The 14,785-nt window shown below is 44.0% G+C and overlaps 2 protein-coding genes across 6 annotated transcripts; both read left to right on the plus strand.

Moving 5' to 3' along the window:
• Nucleotides 1–2,068: 2,068 nt before the first annotated feature.
• tmem79b (transmembrane protein 79b) lies at nucleotides 2,069–10,368 on the plus strand. 3 transcript variants are annotated; one of them, XM_080308208.1, is made up of 6 exons: nucleotides 2,295–2,396; nucleotides 5,770–5,856; nucleotides 7,060–7,590; nucleotides 9,315–9,509; nucleotides 9,585–9,816; nucleotides 9,895–10,368. In XM_080308208.1, the coding sequence occupies exons 3-6, from the start codon at nucleotides 7,089–7,091 to the stop codon at nucleotides 10,091–10,093; spliced, it is 1,128 nt and encodes a 375-aa protein (XP_080164334.1). In that variant the 5' UTR covers nucleotides 2,295–2,396; nucleotides 5,770–5,856; nucleotides 7,060–7,088; the 3' UTR covers nucleotides 10,094–10,368. The 3 variants fall into 3 exon arrangements, with proteins under 3 accessions (XP_026041538.1, XP_080164334.1, XP_080164333.1); XM_080308207.1 differs by lacking the exon at nucleotides 5,770–5,856 and adding an exon at nucleotides 6,871–6,972 and having other exon boundaries at nucleotides 2,312–2,396; XM_026185753.2 differs by lacking the exon at nucleotides 5,770–5,856 and having other exon boundaries at nucleotides 2,069–2,396.
• Nucleotides 10,369–11,021: 653 nt separating this feature from the next.
• LOC145431889 (uncharacterized) lies at nucleotides 11,022–13,178 on the plus strand. Of its 3 annotated transcripts, XM_080308209.1 has the most exons (4): nucleotides 11,022–11,244; nucleotides 12,263–12,508; nucleotides 12,707–12,798; nucleotides 12,883–13,178. In XM_080308209.1, exons 1-3 carry the CDS (start codon nucleotides 11,157–11,159, stop codon nucleotides 12,760–12,762), a joined length of 390 nt encoding a protein of 129 aa, XP_080164335.1. In that variant the 5' UTR covers nucleotides 11,022–11,156; the 3' UTR covers nucleotides 12,763–12,798; nucleotides 12,883–13,178. The 3 variants fall into 3 exon arrangements, with proteins under 3 accessions (XP_080164335.1, XP_080164336.1, XP_080164337.1); XM_080308210.1 differs by lacking the exon at nucleotides 12,707–12,798; XM_080308211.1 differs by lacking the exon at nucleotides 12,707–12,798 and having other exon boundaries at nucleotides 12,398–12,508.
• Nucleotides 13,179–14,785: the final 1,607 nt, after the last annotated feature.

A 14,785-nucleotide genomic window follows, 5' to 3' on the forward strand; every position in this document is an offset into this window, starting at 1 on the left:
AGATTAAAAACCTCTTTTTCAAGGGAGACCTGGCCAAGATAGGCAGCAGCAGATGTCTCACAGTTACAGAAATTACTCAAACACAGGCAGCAACAACACACATGCAACAATAAGTGAAAGAATACAAATAAAATAAAAATAAAATTCAATAAAATTCAAATAAAATAAAAAGTCAGTTAAAATGACAATCAATCTAATTGAAACAGTTGCATGTTATGGACTTGGCCTCAAGGATTCGTAGTTTAGATTTAAAATCACTTAATGAAATGAATTCAGTCATTTTCCATTCCTTCTGCAGTTTGTTCCAGGCCGAGGGTGCTAAATGGACAAAAGCTCTTTTACCAAGTTCAGTTCGGGCAAATGGAACAGAAAGCAACAAGTAACCATGCGGATGAAGAGAATACCGACCAGCATGTTTCATTACAAGCAGGGAACATATATAAGAAGGCAGCAACCCAAGTATCGCCTTATATATAAAACTGTATAAATGAGAGTTCCTCCGACTTACCAAAGCAGGCCATCCTACCTGAGAGTATAACTCACAGTGGTGAGTCTGAAATTTACAGTTAGTGATGAACCTCAGACAAGCATGATACACAGAATCAACCATTCGAAGACATTGAGCAGAAGCATTCATATATAGAATATCACCATAATGCATGAAACGTGTGTTTAGCTGTGGTAACTAATTATTGTGGAAAGATCACAGAGAAACACTGATGATGTCATAAATCTCGACACACTGGGCTGCCTTTATACTGTCCCTGTGTTTACTTGGTACTGGTTCAATTCCAAAATTGCAGTATGGTAAAGTGTAACCGGTGTGATTCTGCGTTGTGTCTGATAAAAAAGGTAAAAGAAAGAAAGACCTCCAAGTAAATAATTTGCCCACTCCAGCTCCTCTCCCACAGGGGAATTGTAGAAAAAGGGCTGGCATTTATTTTTACATTAAACATAAAGTATGCATATACACGTAACATATTTGACATAAGATAAAACAAAAACAACATGAAATCTGACATACCTTAAAACACACATAATTCATATTTAGCCACCCTGATGTTTATGATTGCGATTTTAGTTCAGTTATTGTCATTATTAAGCCTGTTTTTGTAAGATGTTATAAGTGTGTAGTATGTGTGTATCATAAATGTGTTTTAGGCGCCATAAATGCTAGCATGAATATATACTCCTTGCTAGCTTGGGAGCTGTGGTGGGTTGAGCTAACCCTCTTCCCCACTGTTTGTATTTGGTCGTAGGAGCTGGAGTGGGCAAATTATTTACTTGGAGGTCTTTCTTTCTTTTACCTTTTTTTTATCAGGTGTTGGAAAGAAATGACACCCACCTCTCCCACAGGGGAATTGTAGAAAAAGGGGAGAGGCAAAAGGGGTACATAGTATTGCACCAAAGAAGAAGAAGAAAAGAATGAGGAGGGGCTCTAACTGATAATGAACACAACTACAGGCTTGGAGGTCCTAAAAGTCAAGTATAAAAGAAGCAGTTTGGGGGTTTAGAACACATTTTGTGTAATTATAACAACGTGATTTATGACCCTGTTACAAAAGCACTAATGACTGACCTGCAGCTGAAGCAGCCACACCTCTGTGTGACATCATGAACACCGGAAATTACACCTGTTTTCACCTGCCGCATCTGCAGAATGAGATTTAAATTCTTATGGCTGTTTTTAGCCTTGGTACTCTGAGGGGGCTAAACTCGCGGGAGCTCCTCATGTTTGAGTCTGCAGCAGGTGGGCTTTCTCACCGTCCTCCAATCACAGATCATTTCCACTCCTGAAACTGAAGCAGGCCGAGAAACGTCATCAAAGGTCAGACACCTGGACCTGGTTAGATCTGAGGCTCTGACCCAAACATCCAGACAGCTGATGGTGATGAAGATGTAGGCTTCACATCATCAGTGTGTTAATCCTACCGAGTGCCTCCGCAGAGGCACAGCAACCAGACCGTTTTACTCACTCACCGCTCCGACGAACACCTGCACAAACAAACATCTGCACAAATAAACAAACATCTGCACAAACATCTGCACTCTCAGTGCTGCTGCTCCTGCTCGCAGATGTTCGGAGGAGGAGTGAACATGCTCCCTGTTCTTGCTTCATGAGTAACATCACATTTTTGGCACATTTTTCGTCGCAGTATTGGACGAAAACAAATCAAAGAACATTTAACGCTGTTATTTCAACGTTTTAACGCGTGCGCGGATGTTTAATTGACACTTCTCCTTTAAGAGAGCTTTTCCTTTAACACACCTGACCACACCTGAGCTGGACTTCCGGGTCTTTCACAAAGAGAAGAAACAACAACAAGTCGGCGGAAGAGAGCCGGGACCAGGATTAAAACCAGGATTAAAACCCGGCCCAGGTCTTCAGCGAACAGGTGGGTTTTTTCTTAGTGTGAATTTCCGCTCCGTTAGCATGTAGCCTGTTAGCTCGGAGCTCAGTCACAGTTTTTATCATATTTGATCACAAACGTCACGTCGCCATGTCAACTTGAGACTGCCGTCATGCAATGGGCGGGACTACCGCTACCTGCAGCTTGTGTTTTATTTGTCACAATTTCAAGTTCAAAAAACTTCAGAGCATAAAAACAGAAATTTTTTAACACTCCCGCGCGCGCACACGCACGCATATAAACAGACAGTTGCGTCATATACAAAGCTGCGTGTAAGAGTCTGTATTGATTATTGATCATCAGATCAACACGAAACTTTCACACCTTCGTTCGTCCACTCTGAGCTCTGAGGGAGCCTCAGGAATGGAATAGAGTACGCTTGGGGAGTGTGATCGTGTGTACAGCGTCTCTTTATGTCTGTCTCCACGTTGGTTGAGTGTGGAGTAAGTGCATATGAGAGCATGAGGGTGGGAATGGATGTTTGTATCTGTGTGTGCCTGTATGTCTGTGTCTATATGTCAGGTTGGGTGTCAGACGCCACCTCTCTGGGGACATCTCAGGCCCTCCAAGGTTTGGAGGCCTATCTCCCCCCACCACCACTTCCCCTGCCAGTGGCGGACCCCCTCAGACATCGGTGCGTTGGTGGTTCTTTGTGTCCGGGGATGGGCGTCCAGGTACACACCGGCTCACTCCTTGGCGGCCGCTTATCGGGGCCTGGAGCCTGGGGCTCGCTCGGGCCACTTCGGAGGTGGGGTGCCCCCGGCCTCTCGGCGTGGGGCTCGGTCACTCAGGCGCAGCTGGCTGCCGGCGGAGCTCACGGGCGCGTCACTGCAACTCCCCCTGGCTTCTGCTCCGCGGCTGCTGAGTGAGCCCTCATCTGGGACTCTCCTCAGCTCTTTCTGGGACAGTGGCGCGGCTGCCCCTCTGTTGGTCTTCCTTGGTCTCTTGTGTTCTGGGGCCTCTGGATGTCTGGAGTTTTGATCTCCTTCATACCTGCTTCATGCCCTGGAGGACGGGGCTGTGGCCCCCCCCACACCCTCTAGCAGATTATTACATGAAGGAACCTTTTAAAAAACAAAAAGCAAGCGCGTCCATGCTCACAGGTGTACACACGGGTGATCACACCCACAAACTACACCCTTTTTGGCTCCTACCTCAAAGCACACTGTGTTCTGTTGATCTTATGTGCTGCACAATAATGTTTAATATTTAGTATTTACTGTCATATTCCCATATATCATTGTGATGTTGTTTATTCTATTACTCTTGTTCTCTTCTGCTTGTTTTCTTTTTTCTTTCTCAGCAGGTGATCCAGGTGATTGATATATGCATTTTTTTCTCTGCTCATTCTGTTGGTTTTTGTCTTTTGCCTTTCTCCCCCGTCCCTCTTCTCAGCTGTTTCTCTTTCCCTCTTTCTTTCTCCCCTTCTTTCCCCCAGTCAAGTCTGTCCCGTATTCAGTAAGTGAAAATAAAATAAACAATAAAAGGTGAATCAAATGGACCATTACGGCAAGGCTGGGATGGTCAGTTTGGTAAAGTAAATCCGTTGGGCATCTTTCTTTGCCTTTGGACAACAATTCTGATGCAAAAGAGCCAAATGGGACAGGCCAAAAAAAAAAAAAAAAAAAAAGGAATGGAAACGACATTTTTTCGCCTGATCTGTTCCAGAGCAGGTTAGATTAACAGCATCAGTTACCATGGTGATTTACCTCAACAAGCAGTGAATCAGCTTCATAGTTACGTGAAGTTACCTGGGTTTTAGTGGCGATGTGGGCCCCCCTAAAGATTGGAGGGTTTGAGGGTCATCAGAGAGGATGAGTTTGTCTGGACCGAAGTCCTGCACTTCTAAAATAACAAGCATAAAGCAGAACAACAGGAGACTAAATCTGAGTAAGAACAACACAAAAGCACTCAGAGTTCATCCTGATATCAAAGCCAGAGAATAAAGATGAGTTTGATGTCAGGGCCTGATGTGAAGAAGACCCGATCCCCTCTGTGCTTTCATCTGGACCACAGTCATCCACTGTGCAAACTTCAGAAATCAGAGAGGGAACAAGAAACTAGAAAAGAATAGAATGGGCCTTTATTTTTCAGACTCAACGAAACGAGGTTGTTTTCCCACCGCGGAGCACCCGGGTTTACCTCCATTCTTGCCGGTCAGCTCTTTTTTGCTTCCGAGGCCTCATCGGAGGAAGCAAGCAGGCTTTTTTGTGCTGCTTTGCCGGCTTCGCAGAGAACTGGATCTTCAGGGGCTTTACTCTTGGGCTGCTGCCAGTAAAATACGCTTGAGACTTGTTGGAGCTGGTTTAATCCCCACAACCCCCTGTGTTTACCATCCGGGTTGTCACCTGAAAGCATGGAAAGCCACGGCTCATCACAATAGGAACCCTGATTTACTGTGTGGCTTACTGCACTGTGCGGGCTCTGTTCCAGGCTATTCTACAACTGTCCCGGTGGGTCTCAACATTAAAATGATGTTAATTAATGCCCGCTCAATTGCCAACAAGTCTTATATTTTAAATGACTTGTTCTGTGCAGAGACGCTTGATTTAATGTTTGTCTATGAGACCTGGCAGCGTGAGAATGAAGTCTCACATCTTTTAGAGCTATGTCCCACAGACTGTTCATTTCTCTGTGCGCCTCGGATATCTCGACGAGGAGGTGGAACAAGCTGTAATTTTTAAAAAGGCATTTTCATACCAGTTGATTTCTTCGAGCTGTTACAACTCTTTCGAGATGGTTATGATAAAAATTGGAAGAGATCAGCCAATGTACGGTATCTTAATTTATCGTCCACCTGGGTCTGCTGCGTCTTTTCTGGCAGACTTGAAAGAATTTTTAACTTCCACTATTAAACTGGGCAAGGTCATCATTGTTGGAGACTTCAACATTCATGCAGAGGACTCATCAAATAGTACCACTAATGAGTTCCTGAGCATCATGGACTCTTTTAATTTTGTTCAGCATGTATCAGGCCCTACTCACACTGCTGGGCACACTCTGGACTTGGTCTTCACTTATGGCGTTTCCCTTGACCACTTGAATTTAAATGACGTTGTCTTTAGCCACCATAAGTCAGTCTCTTTTAATGTGTTTGTCAACTCAGAGTCTCTTCCCCAAGATTTTGTTAGCTGCAGGCCCTTTATTGATGACTCTGTTATTTCTAAATTTTCTTCCCTTTTTGATTTTAAAACTTCTTTTGACGATGTTGAGCTCCTTATTAACTCTTTTAATGAACACTGTCTTGCTATTGTCAATCAGGTTGCTCCTTTCAAAGATAGGCATTGCTCTGTTAGTTCCCGCACACCCTGGTTAAATAATCAAACTCGTGGTCTTCAATGCTCCTGTCAAAAAGCAGAGCGTCTCTGGAAGTCCACTGGTCTGGTTGTCCGCTGCTCTCGCCGGCTGGAGTGACCATTGAACCCACCGGCTTGCTATCGAGCGGGTGGGTAACAGACGTCTCTGAAAACGTCGGCACACTTTTGCAAATGTACGATGTCTTGACAAACCAAGAAGATATTTGTAATTTACACAGCTACTTTCTTGCCTGAAAATATGTTAAGTTTATTTTGCGACCCAGAAAGATTAATAAGACTAATTTTAAAACTTAGTAGCGGCCGCCATTGTTGGCAGCTGAAATTTGGCTATGAATTCTGGGATATGGTGGGATACGAAGGACACACCCGACCCATCCTTCAAATTTGGGGAAATGAAGGACACATTTGTCGGCCGCATTGGGACAGCCTTCATCGCCTGGCTGTGACGTAGTCGGCCTTCAAATGCGGCCTCCGGAGGATGCAGCCGACGTTTTGGGACACAGCTTACGTTTGGTTGACTCTGTGGAATCCTTTAACCCTGGAGAACCCATGGGGTCAGAGCCGACCCCATGGGTTCTCCAGGGTTAAAAAGCAGTTAAAAACTTTTTTGTTTAAACAGGCCTTCTGCTAATCAACAATTTTGAATTGTTTTGAATTTGCATTGTTTATATTGTCTATTTTATTACTTAATATTTTCTTTATTTTGACCTTTGTGTACAGTGCTTTGTGACTGCCTGTCTACGAAAAGCACTTAATAACTAAACTTTACTTATTATGGGCGCTCCCCGCCAACCTGCCGGAGTTCAAATGTAAATAGTAAATACACGTTGGGAATAAATGACACACAAAAATAGGAAAGGCACACAGCGGAGAGCAAAGAAAAGACTTGGACTGAATGTGTGAGTGTCCTGAGTGATGGGGGTCACACAGGCCATGGCTCAGATGGGTGGGTGGCGTGCATTTGCTAAATCAATCATGAAACTTAGGTGAAGGTAGCATTTTTTTAATGTTTGTGATTCAGAATTTCATGTTGAGAAGAATTCTACATGCGTTATTGTGATGGCAGTGAAAGTGTCGTCTGTTGGGTTCAAACATTGCATCAGATTTCAAAATGATCTTTCACACAGTCTATATAAATGCAGGAAGCCAGGAGGTGGAGAAGGAGGCCTGCATTATGCCTTAGTGATCAACCACATCACACTTGAAGTACTCCAGTGTTTACTCCAGTGTTTCAGCACACACAGGTCGTGAGCTGTGTGTGGCACAGTTCCTTGTATCACCTGTTTACTGTTCACTTGGATTTACCTGACCCACTCTCTGTTCTCTGGCAGGTGCATTTGCTCACAAAACAGGACGCGCCATGATGGAGGACAGCGGAGGGAGGAAGACCAGAGAGGGCGAGGACGAGGAGACGGTGAGCTCAGTCGTGACCGAGACGAGCACGCTGCCGTGGTCTGCAGACAGACAGACGGGTGGACGGACAGGTAAAGCTGACAGGATGAGCGTGAGGTCAGGTGTGTTTCTTCCCGAGGCGTCGAGCTGCACAGAGAGCGAAAGAGAACTGAAGGCAGAGGTGGAGAGGAGGGGCGGCAGAGCGGGTTTAGACGAAGGAGCGGAGCTACGTGAGGATAAAACTAGGGTACACCTGTTGGAGGAGGAGCCCCGAGAGAACCTCCTGCCAGAGAAAGCTGCTCAGGTGTTCAGGCCTGCAGTGACTGCCCTCCACTCCCCCTCCTCACTCAGAGAGTCTGGGCCGCTCCGGGAAATGGAGTCCGAGAAGAGTCCCTTTCTGGGTCCCCGAGGAGTTCCCGAGAACTACAATCAACATTATTACCTGCACGAGGAACTGCGCTCCAATAAACGTAAGTACTAACTCAGAGACTATGTCAGAAAATCACATCACCTTGCATCAGGAGGAAATGGTCAGGGGGTCGGGCACACCTGAACAGAACCACCTGAACCACCTTAAAATCTGTAGATTCTAGACGACGCTCAACTAAAACGACTGGAATGACTCGGATACTTATACATATTAGTGAAACCAGTCCCTGACAATCACAAAAATGCAAATGTTGAGGTTTTTTTGGGGTTTTTTAAAAGTAAAGTAAATTTTTATTTATATAGCACCAAGATAAAATCACAAAGTGCTTCACAGAAGCAGAAATGGACATGAAACCTCAAACAAACAAAATCAACCAAAAACAAGTTTAAACAGTCAAATTTAACACCAAGGTTACTAATGGAGGGTTTAATATAAGAAGCAAGAGGGCCTAGATTTTTAACCACTGGGGGAACAAATTTCTCAGGAGCAAAAACAATGACTTCAGTTTTACCAGCATTTAGTTAGTTGATAATTAGTTGATAATTATCAGCCAGCCGATCTCTAATGGAATCTAAGCAGGACTGCAAGATTTGGAGCTTAGAAACATCAGGTGGCCTAAAAGAGATATATAGCTGAACATCATTAGCATAACAATGATATGAAATATCAGAAAAAGAGCTACAAAGAGCCCCACAGGAGGATCAGAAAAAAAAGTTTTTAAAAATCAGAGGCTGAGGAAGAACTCCCCATTAAACAGGAAGTTGGCTAATGCGTGCTCTGGCATTATCTGCCACCATGGAAGCTGTGGAGAATTGCTTATGCCATCACTCATTTAACCAATCACGTCAGGTTTTGGGACCTTTGGACAGGACAGCCATGCTAGTGCGTCCAAATCATATGACCATTTAAGATGACGTACCAGCAAGATGCAGTCTCACTGAGTCTCCGTTTGTGTTGACAGACCAAGTAAAGCTAGAGTTATGATAAATCATTCTCATTGTGCTTTTTCCTGAATACTGTCGTCAGGTGTAGCGTACAGAGCAGTGGTAAAACTGGATGTTCTAAGGAATGCACTTTCAAGCAAAAACGAACAAACACACCCTTTCCTATTGGTGGAAAAATGCACCACATCAACCAATCAAGAAATGATATGGCAACACGTCCCATTTGTTTTCTTACAAAGAGGGGGAAAGTGGGAATGATTTTGATGTTTAGCATGTTTGAAGTGTGTCTACGGTGTTTGGCTTTTGTTCTTTTTTTGCGTGTCACAGCAGCGAGGTGACGGCTGAATGTCACTGACTGAAATCTCCATGTGGAAAACAGAAGTGATACACCTGAGGTTTTAGGCCTGTGATGAGCTCCTCTGCCTTTTGCTGGACAGAACTAGTTTTTGGAACAACACAAATAATTTGTGTGACATCTGATTGCTTTGTGCAAAAAAACGGCAGAGACTGTTAACAGTTGCACAGAACTTTTATTTTTTCATCACAAGTTCTGAAAATGATTTGTTGAACATGTTTCCTGCTCTGATTTTCTTTTAAGGTTAGTTGTGTCACTACAGTATGTCAAAATGAAAACATGACTGTAAATTCAGACACGTGAAGTTGTGCGTAAAAGACTGATGCCAAACATGGTGAGGGAGTCGAAAACAGCAGGTTCTACCCTGGACTCCAGGGGGTTTAATTACCTGCCCCTGTTTATACACCTGTGCACCTCTGACTGCTGACTCTGCCTCCATTAACTCATTTTTCTCATCTGTGTCAGGAGGGCAGTGCTGTCTCAGTACGGATGTCCTGAAGATGGGCGTGTCTCTGATGGCCTCGGCGTTCTTCTTCCCTTTACTCGTCTGGGGTGGTTTTGTGTTTCTGCCATTTGACGCCCCGCTGCTGGATGGTGCCCCCCTCCGGCTCGTCTACACGCTGCGCTGCTCTGTGTTCGCTGCCACCCCCATCGTCCTTGGTGAGTCACATACCACCGAAAAAGAGATGCAGAATCTCACCTGTCTCACCTGTGTGCGTCTCACCTGTTCTTTAGGTTGGCTTGTTCTGGGCATCTCACGGCTAAGGTCAGGTGTGCTTCGTCCTCTGTTTGATGATGAGATAAAGGAGGCGGAGCTACAGGAAGTCACTGTCCACCAGCGCTTCATCTCTGACTCTGCCTCGCTGTTCCTGATTTACTTCCTGCAGCTGGTCGTTATGGCGATGTACCTTAGCCAGGAGCAGCTGAAGCTTGTGCCGCTCCTGACCATCCTCTTTGCTTTTGGAAGGTGAGGATCCATCCACGATGTGATCAGTCGATAACGACATCGATTGATGAATCTAATGGCGCTTCCGTGTCTACACAGGTTGGCTTACTGGGTCGCTGCGGCATTTGGCAGCAGCATTCGTGGATTTGGTTTTGGCATCTCCTTCCTGCCAAGTATCATCATGATGGGAGCAAACTTCTACTTCATCTTCACGATGGATGCGGCGAGTTCCATTTTCAGTGTTCCCCATGACGAGGCACCGCCTCAACCAGCAGGCCGACAACGGTTTTGGGGATAAGACACAAGCAGTGACTGATGATTGTCATTATCGATTGAAAAGTAAAATCTGTCTTTATTTTGAGGTTTAAATGCTTTAAAATGACCAGGCGTAGCCCTGCCCAGCTGGTGTGCGCGGCTCTTGTTTTTTCCTTTATTAAACTGCTTCCTGTTCTCTGCAGCTTCCTGTTGATCTTTTTTTTCTGTTTTATTTTCTACAATTGTTTTTATGATCAATAAATTAAAGAAAAGAGACTGTAATTTACAAATTTTCACAATAAAAGTTGGAAACTATCACATCGTTTCCTGTCTGCAGTGTTTCAGAATAATGTTGGTACAACAAACCTTTTTTTTTTTTTTTTCAAAGGACATGACAAAATATGTGATTTAGGGAATAAAATAAGAAACTGATTATTATTTATGTTACAATTAGATATTTAGATTTTAATTTATATTTATTTACAAAGGTTTTTTTTTTTTTGCACACTGCAGCCTGTCAGTGTTGATGATTAATCATCTGCTGCTGTGAAGCTGATTTTTCTAGTTAAACTGGTCAAACTGTCATATGAAATCTGAGCACAGGAAGTACTCACACCCTGACTTCACAATAAAAGGATAATGTTTTTCATTTTGGATAAATAAGAATCTTAAAAATATCGTGAAGTATCAAGAGTCGATAATTTTTGTCCCTCTTTATCAGTATTTATAATTTGATAAGCAGAAATGACACAGGAGGATAAAGGGTTGAAATGTTTGTTGCTCTGAGGCATCGGAAACAGTATGCGTCATTATATATAAACACAGTTTCCGGTGACACAAACTAATGAGATCAATCGCAGTGATCAATAATCACGAGATCATTTACGGTTGACAGGAAGCAATTTTCTGTCTTCGCCATTCTGTCTACAGGGAAGCTTTTATTTTGAAGGCTCAGGTGTGTGAGGCTTTTGCAGGTAGACTGCATTTTTTTTTATTGTCACGGACTGAAGGAACTTCCGAGAGCAGCACTGCCATTTGTTCCTGCAAGATCGGCTCATTTACACCACATCCTGCCACTGAAAACGCCAAACAGAGAAGTTTTCTTCATGGAGTCCGTACCTGTGAGGAGGCGGTCCTGCCTGCTGCGCTTCAGAGAGCGCTGTCCGTTCAGGAAGCTCTGCAGACGCACGTACGGTCAGTAATCTCTGTTTAAATAAAGCTCAGTGAAACTGCTTTTGTAATCAGCTTTCAATAAACTTTAACAATAGGTGTGTTTTAACGTCATTAACGTGTTTAACCCTGATGAGGTCATCAGAGGCTGCAGGGCTACTCTGGGGGAGAGGCAGGGCTCACCTGGACAGGTGAGAAGTGTGATATACTTCACCTGAGTAGAAACGCCATAACAGGTCTAAATTAAAGCTGCTGACCTTCAAAACAGATTCGAACTTGATCAAAATAACTGTGTACACCTGCGTGACAACCACTGTCTTAGCTTTCAGTTCTGGTTTTAACTCCAGTTCTTCTTCTGGTCTATTTTCTTAGGTCCAGCCACAGTTGTGGTTCGGTTACAGTCCACTGTCAGAGGCCATCATTTGTAACCTTCACTAAAGCTGTTTCTGTGCTGTGATGAGCTCTGAAACCTGACTGAAACTCTTCAAATAAGCCATTCCTCTGCAGATGATCTGTTAGCTGTTTGACAACTACTGGCAATGGCAATGTAGCTTGCCATTGCCAGTGTGTGAATGGGTGAATGACTGAATGTAGTGTAAAGCGCTTTGGGGTCCTTAGGGACTGAGTAAAGTGCTATACAAATGCAGGCCATTTACCTTTTTACTCTTTCAAGAAAGTTTGATATAAAGGAAGGTTGGAGATTGGCCTATAATTAGCTAAGACTGCTGGGTCTAGAGATGCTTTTTAAGTAAAGGTTTAACTACAGCCAGCTTGAAGGCCTGTGGTACATAGCCGATTATTAGAGACAGGTTGATCATATTTAAGATTGAAGCATTAATTAATGACAGGACTTCTTTGAGCAGTCTAAAAAGAGTTGTTACAAAGGGCATAAAGCACCTCGAGGTGACTCTTGTTGCGATTTGGCTGAATTGAACTGATTCCATTTCTATTTCCAGTCGTGATTTTGGTCAGAACAGAGAAAGAAATCAGTCTGTCCCAGAGGTTGCTGACTCTTTATCGCCTCCTGTTTCCTGTGGAACAGACATATCAGCAGCAGATTCGTCTCCTATTGATCTACCTTGGAATGATGTCAGATTTTCCTCCACCAAGCAGCCAATGCTTCAGATGTTCCCACATTTGGCCAGGTGTCAGAGTTTCTCTCCTCCTGACCAATCAGACGCAGACACTCACATGGAGGAAGATTTGTGTGCCGCAGAGAACCATCAGAACCACCAGAGTCACCAGAACCAGCAGCAGGATGCAGAGGGCAAAGCAGACAACCATATGGGTGAGGACTGCCTGTGCTTTTAGTTTGAGCCTGCAGAAGCTGAACTGAGGAGTTCAAAACCAGATTTTTAGACCTTTGAAAGGAATCGGTTAGTTTCTGTCTTTTTCTCTTTATTATTTATATTTATGATTTCCTTGGAGACACATGCTAAGCTAAAGGAGCCCAGTTAGCTCATTTAGTGGATTAATTTTTTTCCAGTGACGCATGAATTTTACCCAGACCTCACTGATGTTAACATCACAAATGGACCATAACGTACACTGACTGAGTGGGAAGCCGTGACCGCAGAGGTAACTGCTTCACCCAGGAGCTCAAAGGCTTGCCACTAGTTGAAATCTCTCTGATTTTTGTTTTGTTGCTTCTTCCTGTTTCAGAGCTCGATGATGACGTAGACCCAGAAACCGGAGAGAGAGCACAGGGTTGACCCCACCCCCTTTCTGTCAGGAACTGCTGCACCGCCCACATCACCTACACCTGGGGGAAGAAAGAAGCCTGTTGCACGATCATGACCTAAAACACTGTCAGAATTCTAAAAATGTTTAAAGAGAATCTAGTTTAAAAATGGATTTAGACCAGTAACAGATATATTAGATGACAATAACAGGTAAAGTAACATTTCTATGAAGAAATATGTGAACCTCTTATGATGATTAATAAAGGTAAAATCAGAGTCAGGTGTTTTCAGTTGAGCTGTTTATATTCAATTCAATTCAGTTTTATTTATATAGCGCCAAATCACAACAGCAATAGCCTCAAGGCGCTTTAAGGTGCTTTATATTGTACAGTATTTAAAGAACTATCTATCTGAGTCTGATTTACACAACATGTTGTGACTCATGACCAGATGAGAAGTGAGGATTTCAGAAAGAGACTTGTTGGTGGTCATTGGGCTGTAAGGGTTCCCAGAAGCTTCCCTACTTTTATATTTTTCATTTGTTGCATCAATCAGCATGCACTTTGTCACTCAGAGAGTAAAAGTCCTGAATTAGCAGCTAAGAACCAAAAACAGGTTCCAAGAACTTTGGCAGTTTGTACTTCCTGCAGCATGGAGTGACCACAGCTACGAAAATGTTCCCACAGTCCAAAAGCATCTATGGTGGGGTCATGGTTTGGGACTGCTTCAGTGCATACAGACCAGAACAGCTCACCATCACTGATGGAATGATGGATTTTGACTGAGAAGCAGGACATCTGCCTGTGGATTGAATCGTGCAGCAGAGACAACAACCCTCAGCTCACAAGGAGAACATTGAAACGTTCACGTGAGGAGATGTGAAGCTCAGAGTCCTTGAGGCTATTGGCCACAGCAGAACCTGGAAGCAAAGGTTCAAATACTTGATATGATACTGGACCAGTCGCCTCAAGATGCTTTGTATTGTAAGTTAGACCATACAATAATTTAACATTGATAACCCCAACAAGCATATGACCCCCTATGAGCAAACACTTTGACGACAGTGGGAAAGAAAAACTCCCTTTTAACAGGAAGAAACCTCCGGCAGGATCAGGGAGGGGCGGGGCCATTGATTGGTTGGGGTGCGAGAAGGAAGACAGGATAAAGACATGCTGTGGAAGAGAGACAGAGATTAATAACAGATATGATTCAATGTAGAGAGGTCTGTTAACACATAGTGAGTGAGAAAGGTGACTGGAAAGGAAAAACTCAATGCATCATGGGAATCCCCCGGCAGCCTACGTCTATTGCAGCACAACTAAGGGAGGATTCAGGGTCACCTGGTCCAGCCCTAACTATATGCTTTAGCAAAAAGGAAAGTTTGAAGCCTAATCTTGAAAGTAGAGATAGTGTCTGTCTCCTGAATCCAAACTGGAAGCTGGTTCCACAGAAGAGGGGCCTGAAAACTGAAGGCTCTGCCTCCCATTCTACTTTTAAATACTCTAGGAACAACAAGTAGGCCTGCAGAGCGAGAGCGAAGTGCTCTAATGGGGTGATATGGTACTTTACGGTCATTAGGGAGCGTTCACCCCATGATCAGAAGGTTGAGGGTTCAAATCCACCGAAGGCTACCTGCGGTATCCCTGAGCAAGGTACCGTTCCTACACATTGCTTCCTGGGTGCTGGATTGGCTGCACACTGCTTCACTGAGTGAATCGGTTAAATGCAGAGAGTAATTTCCCTACAGGGAAAATCCAGTTTTGAGATCCTTCCCAGACACCTTAACGCCCACTCACATCTAGGTTTCACAATGAGGTCACCCGAAACCCTGGCTGATTGTGACCCACACCCGTTTTCACACCTTGGGTTGTGTGATTAGGTAG

This window comes from Astatotilapia calliptera, chromosome 11 (genome assembly GCF_964374335.1).
Source record: "Astatotilapia calliptera chromosome 11, fAstCal68.1, whole genome shotgun sequence".
Classification (NCBI taxonomy): Eukaryota; Metazoa; Chordata; class Actinopteri; order Cichliformes; family Cichlidae; genus Astatotilapia; species Astatotilapia calliptera.

What these genes read in the sequence shown, in the direction of transcription:
- LOC145431889 (XM_080308209.1), top strand. Translation starts at nt 11,157, where the DNA reads ATGGAGTCCGTACCTGTGAGGAGGCGGTCCTGCCTGCTGCGCTTCAGA. An exon ending in GCTCTGCAGACGCACGTACG is followed by an intron (nt 11,245 to 12,262) that starts GTCAGTAATCTC and finishes CCTGTGGAACAG; the next exon opens with ACATATCAGCAGCAGATTCG. An exon ending in CAAAGCAGACAACCATATGG is followed by an intron (nt 12,509 to 12,706) that starts GTGAGGACTGCC and finishes ATTTTTTTCCAG; the next exon opens with TGACGCATGAATTTTACCCA.
- tmem79b (XM_026185753.2), top strand. Translation starts at nt 7,089, where the DNA reads ATGATGGAGGACAGCGGAGGGAGGAAGACCAGAGAGGGCGAGGACGAG. An exon ending in TGCCACCCCCATCGTCCTTG is followed by an intron (nt 9,510 to 9,584) that starts GTGAGTCACATA and finishes CCTGTTCTTTAG; the next exon opens with GTTGGCTTGTTCTGGGCATC. An exon ending in ATCCTCTTTGCTTTTGGAAG is followed by an intron (nt 9,817 to 9,894) that starts GTGAGGATCCAT and finishes GTGTCTACACAG; the next exon opens with GTTGGCTTACTGGGTCGCTG.